Raw genomic sequence first — 8695 nt, 5'->3', positions numbered from 1 at the left:
CATCGTAATAGGAGAAGTTTAAATGCAAAGCAGCATACATTTAAAATAAGAAATTGCGTTTACTATACTATGCTGCTATACTTTTTTTTTTTTTTAATCCTTTATTTAATCTCGAGAATCATTGAGAGCAAGCCCTCATTTTCAGTGATGTTGAGAGTACAAGTCAGATATTTACAACACAAAATACAAATGAGACAACAACACACAGCACAAGTTAAAGAAGGAAAGAACACAGAAGACAGTTTCATCCATTAAAAACAGTTACATTCATAGACAGAGGAGTTTGTTAACATAGTTTTAAACTGACCCAGTGACACAAGTGTTTGTAGTTTTAACGTTAGTTGTAAATGATTCCAGGTGGATGCTGCAGAGAAACTAAAAGCAGTTCTACCAAACGAGGTGTCTGTCCATGGAATTTTGAGTGTCAAACAGTTACTTGAGCGAGTTGAGAATGGAGTATGAGACTGATTAAGCAAGGAAGTAATATATGATGGCATTTTTCCAATTAAAGCTTTATAAATAAATAAGAGCCAATGCCTGTCCCGTCTTAAAGTTAGAGGGGCCCAGCCCACCTTCTCATATAACACAATGATGAGTCAAATAGCTGTTACCAGTAATGAATCTAATCGCAGAATGGTAAATGGGGTTCAGGGCAGCAAGTGTGGAGGCAGAGGCATTCCTATAAATGACATCACCATAATCTAAAACAGATAAGAATACGGCTTCTACGATCCGTTTTCTGTTGAACAATGGGAAGTTGGTTCTGTGTCTGTAAAGGAAACCGATTTTTTGTCTTAAATTGTTTGACAGAGTGTCAATGTGATATTTGAAAGTGAGTTTTTGATCTAACCAGATACCCAGATATTTATATTCAGAGAGTCTTTCAATACTGTGTCCTGTGAGAGAAGTGATAAATAACCCAGGGTCATAAATGTCTTTAACTTTAGAGAATAGCATGTATTTGGTCTTGTATTTTGGTGTTTGAGTTGAGAACTAGTTTCAGATGAGGTAAGGTATACTGCAATTGATCGAATGCTTCGAAGCCAGTATTGCAACTTCCAGTGAAATATGGTCTAAATGTGAACGTTTAATTAACATCTTTAAATAGTCGGAGGAAACACATTCAATTTTGGTGTGAACGTCTTTAATGGTGACGATAGACGTTTTTTAAATGTTTTTCAGCGTATTTAAACCGAAAAATGCTGACTGGGTAGTAACATTGCAGATTGAAAGTTAAGCTATATGCATCAGAGCATCTTTGTGCAGCTCAGCAGTAGAGCTGCACGATTCTGGAAAAAATGTGAATCTCGATTTTTTTGCTTAGAATTGATATCACGATTCTCTGGCATGATTTTTTTCACAAAATGTTTCTTGCACTGATGAACTTTAACAAAACAAAAAAAACATTGCTTTGGCAGAGGCATAGTAGTAGTTCTATCATTGGAAGAGAAATGATTTTTACAAAAGTAAAAAAAAAAAATTGAGACATGCGGCTGATAACAACTTCCCCTTATCATCATATGCAAACAGTCTGATTTCCTTAGAACTTAGAGCATATGGCCCTGAACATAGCACTTCAGAATTGAACGCTCAACTCTTGAATCTTTCATTGTATTCTCTACAAGGAAATTTTTAAAAAAAATGGACTTAATACCTCATCAACTTATTAGCCTTTTTAAAATTATTATTATTATTATTATTGTTATTATTATTATTACCATAATTTTTGTTGTGGTGATACAAATACAATACAGTTCATTATTGTTTTTGTTGTTGTGACTTTATAAAGGAGTGAAATCAGGCGCTATAAAATGAACCGTCAGGCTCAAATACGGCTCCATGATCCGACTGGACCATAAATCAGACTTAGCGGAAAAATTATCGATTTCCCGCAATTCTGCCTCGACCACTGCCCGCTGCTTATTGTACATGTCAGGGAGCGCAACGTTTAGTTGTGGGAGGGCATCGAGTACCGTTGGTCGAGAGTGTTTATCATCTTCCAAAATCCCTCACGTTGTACAGTGTTTATTGGGGCCATATCTTTGGCTAGGTGATATGCGATAGCTGCTGTGATCTCCTTATGTCTACTGGAGTTTGGTGGGTATGGCGTTGCATTGTACAAGGTTCCGGTTATTGACATCTGTGTTTGTTTCTTGCCTTGTACGGCTTCATCATGCTGTACTTTGTGGTGACGTTTAAGGTGATTGTAGAGATTTGTGGTGTTGCCGTGCGGTGCTGCAACGACGGCAAAACACACTTTACAATGCACCTCACACTGTATGTCATCGTCTGGCTTAAATCCAAAATACTTCCACACCACCGAATGCGAACCTTTTTTGGGAACGAGGTCGTTTCGGGTGGGTGGGTGACTCTCGCCACTACCACTTGGGTTTTCGTCGCCATCCATTCAACCCTCCTTACCGCAGACTTTCCTCCGCTTTAACTCTCACTGGCTGTATTCGAAACCGCATACTATACTACCAGTACATACTGATTTGGCCAAAATGTAGTAGGTAGTATGCAGTATGCAAACAAAAGCAAAATCGCCAGTATGAGAAAAGTTCCCGGATGTCGTACTGATTTGGAAAATATTTCCAGTATGCATCCGACCAGTCTACTCTGCCTACTGTTTCCCACAATGCAATGCGCTGGATAAATAGCAGTAATGGCGGAGCAAGGGAGCGTTCCCGAGGAGTACAAATGTAAGTACCACATTTAAATGTTCTCCTTCTTAATTTGGTGTACGCGAGTGATCAGAAAACAACAAAACACTAATGTAACGTTACGTATCGTTTTTTATCTTTTTAATTAGGGACAGAGCAGGACACGGAGCGGCTGATTCTGTGGCGCACAGCCCACGACAGCCTTTTCAGTGGAAGGCGAAATGCCGCCCAAAAGGGTTTCGAGTAAGTTTGGTTGTTAACAGTTGAATAATTGAATAGTTAAATATATAAAAGGTAAATAGTTTACATGTTACGGCGCGCATTTCTGTCACAGTGCCGCTGGGACAGTCGGTAGGGATATCGGTTCGTGGGCGCTGATGTTGCTAGGCAGAGGGAGGGACAGAGGGAGACGTGGTAGATCCTGCAATAAGTCAGTTAACCATCATAATTACTCCGAAGCCGTTTAATGACGGCTATAGTCTTACATAATTCATCTTGTCGTGCTCCTCTGTTAGATTTTAGAATTATAATACCGGTACGTTGGATTAACTTGTTGTTGAAGTAACTATGTTTTTTTATTTTTTCAGAGAGTTCATCAGAGTGAATGCGTTGGTGGGGAAGGTGGAGCCCACCAAGGTGAAAAGAAAGTGGGAGAATCTAAAACAAAAATACAAGGCAAGTTATCAAGCTGGCAAAGTGGCCTCCACATGTTCTGTTAGACCAGGGGTCTGCAACCATTACGATCAAAAGAGCCATTTTTGCCCCCGTCCCTCACCAAAAAAATATGTCTGGAGCCGCAAAACATATTTGTGTCTTATAATGAAGGTAACACAGCCTAGACAGTCTAAATGAGCCTATCAAGATTATTAATCAGCCTCAATGAGCGTTCATTTATATTTTCACATGATGTGGCAACTCTGCAGTGGGCTACTTATGCTTACATAGGTAGCTACTTGAACTTTGCATTTCCATTTCAATGATGCCATGTTCTGGTGCATTTATGAAATAAAAGAACTAACCTACAATAAATAGAATTAGAGTAGCAATACAGAACTATATATGCAGACCCACTTAAGTCCTCCCTGTGTTTGTGAAAATGTACAAAATAAAAAGTAGCCTCATCTGATAATAAATAAAACACATAGTGGCAGGCAGTAAAAGTAAAAAAAAACAAAAAACACAGGACAGTTTAAATTTATTTTAATCCTTTTCAGTGAGAGTTAATCCTTCTTTTTTATCCTTGGCCACATACAGCAATCAACCCCCGGGCTTGAGCATTAAACACAGTGTGTTAAAGGATCATTCAATTAATCACAACTTGATAGACAGATACAATTCTGTGTGTAGGCTATGCATTTTTACTGTCGGAAAATGCAAGAATCACCGTAGCCTAAAGCAGTGATGATGATAAAAAAAATGTCAAAGCCACAGGGAGCCACTGCAGTGGGGCAAGAGAGCTGCATGCTCCAGGTTGCAGACCCCTGTGTTAGACCTTCTGCAATGCAGTCACTTATCAACATAGAGGTACACGACATATTAAATTACAAAATATAAAAGATAAATGAGGTTGTATAAATGTTTAAGATGCTTCAACTGTGTGTGTGTGTATGTGTGGATGTATTGTGTTGTGTAGGAGTTGAGTACAGAGGGAGGAGAGGCCACTGCCGCATCCTGGAAGTGGTTCAATTTAATGGATGAGTTTTTGGGCCAGAGGCCCAGCATTGTGCCTCCGGTCTAAATTGACTCATCCAGCCAGGATGTGGTAGTGGCCTCTCCTCCCTCTGGGGAAGCCACCTCAGAGCCACCAGTGGCCAAGAGGGGGCCTGAGTGGCTTCAACTGGTCTCCCAGATGGCTGAGAAGGATGAGGAGAGGGAGAAGATGTACATAGAGAGAGAGGAAAGACGAGAAAGAGAAGCACTGGAGAGAGAGGAGAGAAAGGAGAGAGAGCGATTAGAGAGAGAAGAGAAGAGGGAGAGAGAGCAGCTGGAGAGAGAGGAGAGGAAGGAGAGAGAGCAGCTGCAGAGAGAGGAGAGGAAGGAGAGAGAGCAGCTGTAGAGAGAGGAGAAGAGGGAGAGAGAATGGAGAGAGTGGATTGAGCGGAGAGAGAAAGAAAATGCAGAAAGGGAGGAAAGAAGGGAAAAGTCCTTGTTGTTGATGTTAGAGAGGGTGTTTCAAAAATAAATTGCATTTGTCAGATTATATTTGTTTCTAGTGGTTCACTGGTGTCCAAATTATGTCATCCCAGAAAACATATTCATATAACAGTATGACATCTTGCATAAATGTCATTGTATGTTATATTTTGTATCACAATGAAGGTGGATGAGGCACATTGTTAAAAAAAAAAAAAGATTTTGGGAGAACATGCATGGCATTAATTGCCTAGTTACTAATACTGTTTTGAGAATTGGTTACTATTAACCCTCAGGTACATTTCCAAAAATTCCTTAAATTACAGTTAGTGACAAAAACATCCTGGCAAGGCAGTGCCATTCTATTTGTATAGCATTTTTTTTTTTTTTTTTTACAGTTTGTCTTCACAGGGCTTCACATAGCTTCATAAACAAGTAATAGTTCAATAAATAAAAACAATTAAATTAAAAACAGCATACATTACATAGATTAGACATCAATCTATGTAGTGTATGCTAGAAAGAATAAAAGCAATCACAGGAACACAAACAATTTGAAATATATGCAAAATACTTATGTCATATCAACTATATACAAAAAATGTCATCAACTATATACAAAAAATGTCATCAACTATATACAAAAAATGTCTCGACTGTCATGACTAATAGTCATGCTCCTGCAGTGCAGGGATGGCGGCTCCAGGAGCTGAGACCTCTGCTGCCAGTCTGTCTCTGACATTGTCCCCTGGCATTTGGTCTCCGGGCTGATATGCCTGCTCCTCCTCGTCTCCATGCTCCACCCCTTCCTCCACAGCTGGCTCCACCAAATCCCCGTTGCGGATGGAGAGATTATGGAGGAAGGCACAGGTGGACACCACCACCGGGACAAAGGTAGATTTCACCTACAGGAACAAAGAGGTGAGTTATGTAACTGCATAAAGTTATTAAACCAAAGTCATTTTAATCCTGATTTATTAAAATGCTGTGTAAGCTATATTTTCTTTTTTACCTGTACTTGTGTATAATGAACTGCTCAGCTGTCAGCCATTACATACTAGTTACATTTACACACATCTTATGCTCTCTTTTACCTCAAGAGCCTTCAGGAAGATGCTGCCCCACCGGGTTTTCATCATCCCAAATGCCCTCTCCACCACACATCTGGCCCTGGAGTGATGCCGGTTGTACCTGGCCTGCACAGGATTCTGCACCGTCTCCCTGTACGGGGTTATGAGGGAGATGGGTGCCTCAAGACAGGGATAACCCCCATCCCCAAGGATGATCCAGCCCGGAGGAGGGTAGAGCTGGCGGAAATACAAGGAGCTCCACCGCAGCACCCGTGCATCATGGACTGCACCAGGTAGGCCTGTAAGTAGTGGTCGTGAAAAAAACAGAAAATGAGTACTTGATTGTAAACACTTCTGATACAGACCTTTTTAAATCACAAATAAAAGCAATCCATATTCCTCAAAAAATGTAAAAAGCACATATCAATGTAATCCAGATCAAAATAATTAGGCCTATTATCATCCTGTTAAATATTGATTTACCATCCATACCAGTGAATGTGTTCAGGAAGAAACCCTTGTGGTCACAGACCGCCTGAAGCTGGATTGAGTGGAAAAGCTTCCTGTGTAAAATAAATAAATAATTAAAAATCACTAAATAGTTCACATTAAGATTAGAGCTGCATCAATTAATTGATGAATTAAACAATAATCGATTATTAAATTAATCGTCAACTATTTTGATACTCGATATTTTGAGTCGATTTGAGTAGAAAAAAGAAGTCCAAATTCTCTGATTCTAGCTTCTTAAATGTGAATATTTCTGGTTTCTTTGTTCCTTTATGATAATAAACTGAGTATCTGTTTGGTTTGTGGACAAAACAAGACATTTGAGGACGTCATCGTGTGGTTTGGGAAACACTGATATTTTTCAACATTTTTTAACATTTTATTGACCAAACAACTAATCGATGTATGATAGTTGCAGCCCTAATTAAGATGGGATTAAATAGAACTTTGTATGCAGCATACCTGTTGAGGTAATCGTCTTTGTTTGCTGCAGGTGGCTTTATCCTTATGTGCGTCCCGTCGATGCAGCCAACAACACGGCTGAAGGCACGGGAGCCAGCAAGGTGGGCAAAGCCTTCCCCAATGCCCTCCAGCTCATCTGCAGCAGGAAAATGGACCACCCTGGCAAAGATGGCCATGATGCTGTCTGCAACCCGATGTACAACATCATGGACTGTGGTGGTGGGGATATCGAAGGCCTCCGATACGAGGTGGCACTGGCCAGCCAGTATAGGAAGACCCCAACCTCCAGGGCGTCTCCCCATCCATGGTCCTTGCCACACTTCAGAGCCTCAACCAAGGCATTTACTGTTCGCCTTGACAGGCGGAAGTCTCGCCTCAAATCCCCCTCTCCCAAGAAGAGGCGGACCACAGGTGCATGGGCATTTCATTTTAAATAATGCCCTCGAAGCGCAGCCTGTGGGAGGAGGGGCAAATGTTTTTTCTATGTTGTGTCACTTCACATGACTGTTAAAGTTCTTTTTTTATGTTAACTGTTTCAAAAAGGCCTTATAAATTGTTTGTAAATAAACGTGTTTATCTCTGAATGTTATTTATTGACTTATCTGGCACAACTGTATGCCCAGGTTAAGAACTACAACTGCCCCTGACACTTGACAAATGTTTGGTTTACTTACATTGGCTTCATATTCACAAATGATGGAAAGCAGGTTTAGCCTGGTCCTCTCCCTCCTCCGTCTTCTTTGTGCCACATTGTGGCCTCTGACTACTGATAAATAAGACATTTACAGTATCTAGTCTGTCTGACTTAAGTTAGCTGTTTTCAATCTTCTCCTCTGCTCACCTTTTATACTGTCCATAATCGTCATGACGTCGTCACGTACTCCGGAGCAGTACAGCGTTTATGTTTGTTCACATATCATAAGTACAGTGCATAGGCTACTTGACTATTGTGACGAAAGCTATAGGTACAATAGAAATCCAGGCTGTTGTACACATGAAATGAAAAAAAGTACTCTGTTAATTAAAACATTTTTTTATTAATATTTGGTGATTTGTGTACAAACAGAGCTCCCGAGATAGCGCTATACTGTATACTGTCCACTACAAACAGCGATTAAGATAACCGGCCTGCTGTCTCCCCCGGGACGACGACGCATGTTGGCCGGCCGAACACCTCTGGAGACGGGCTGCTTCCTCTGAGACGAGCCGCTCCTTCTGGAGCTTCACTTCTCTGAAAACATCGAGGCAAATTACTAAACAGCCGTCATCTGAGTAAACTAACCGCACATTGGGGATCTAAACGGTTACTTTCTCGCATGAAAACATATTAAAACTTAATAAAGTGACATATTAACAGCGCTACAGCGGAAAATAAAACAGCTTTGTGCCTGTTTTACAGCTACCGCTGCCGGTCGCCACGAAATGCATTCTGGGAAACCTGCATACTGCGGTGTGAACCGCGTCGGTCTGCTGAAGTAGAATACTGAATCCCACATTCAGTATGCAGTATACAGTATATACTAACGCAGTATGTAGTAGGCAGTACGGTAGTATGCGGTTTCGAATACAGCCCATGAATCTATAATATAACCTAATAATACATCCATGATACAGCCACTCACTCTTTCCAAACACTCAACTGCAGCCGGGCTTCCTCCACTGAATCACGTGTCGTAAAGACGCTTTACCATAGGTCGAGGGAGGAGGCAGCGGCAGTGCTGCGTTTGGGGGCGCTTGTAAAAATCCGGGAGGAAATAGGAGCATTTGTTTATGATGCAGCTCGACATATAAAATGCTTCAGAATCGCCATGTGTAGAAATGACATCGCGTGTATGTGTGAATCGAGATCGCGATTTT

General features: G+C 40.9%; 2 protein-coding genes across 2 annotated transcripts; one reads left to right on the top strand and one right to left on the bottom strand.

The window, feature by feature from the left end:
- The first annotated feature begins 2633 nt into the window (after positions 1-2633).
- On the top strand, positions 2634-4863 carry LOC311261663 (uncharacterized protein). Its single transcript, XM_084360498.1, has 4 exons — positions 2634-2702; positions 2813-2906; positions 3251-3338; positions 4297-4863. Exons 1-4 carry the CDS (start codon positions 2666-2668, stop codon positions 4399-4401), a joined length of 324 nt encoding a protein of 107 aa, XP_084216624.1. The 5' UTR covers positions 2634-2665; the 3' UTR covers positions 4402-4863.
- A 598-nt stretch (positions 4864-5461) lies between these two features.
- LOC311260977 (putative nuclease HARBI1) lies at positions 5462-8477 on the bottom strand (the record flags this gene model as incomplete). Its single annotated transcript, XM_084359315.1, has 4 exons — positions 6839-8477; positions 6359-6429; positions 5891-6165; positions 5462-5701 (listed from the first exon to the last, which is right to left on the bottom strand). The coding sequence occupies exons 1-4, from the start codon at positions 7138-7140 to the stop codon at positions 5462-5464; spliced, it is 888 nt and encodes a 295-aa protein (XP_084215441.1). The 5' UTR covers positions 7141-8477.
- Between the last annotated feature and the right edge of the window lie 218 nt (positions 8478-8695).

This window comes from Pagrus pagrus (genome assembly GCF_965226575.1).
Source record: "Pagrus pagrus genome assembly, chromosome: 8".
Classification (NCBI taxonomy): domain Eukaryota; kingdom Metazoa; phylum Chordata; class Actinopteri; order Spariformes; family Sparidae; genus Pagrus; species Pagrus pagrus.
This window is presented reverse-complemented; position numbering and strand designations above follow the sequence as displayed.

What these genes read in the sequence shown, in the direction of transcription:
- LOC311261663 (XM_084360498.1), top strand. Translation starts at nt 2,666, where the DNA reads ATGGCGGAGCAAGGGAGCGTTCCCGAGGAGTACAAAT. An exon ending in CGTTCCCGAGGAGTACAAAT is followed by an intron (nt 2,703 to 2,812) that starts GTAAGTACCACA and finishes CTTTTTAATTAG; the next exon opens with GGACAGAGCAGGACACGGAG. An exon ending in GCCGCCCAAAAGGGTTTCGA is followed by an intron (nt 2,907 to 3,250) that starts GTAAGTTTGGTT and finishes TTATTTTTTCAG; the next exon opens with AGAGTTCATCAGAGTGAATG.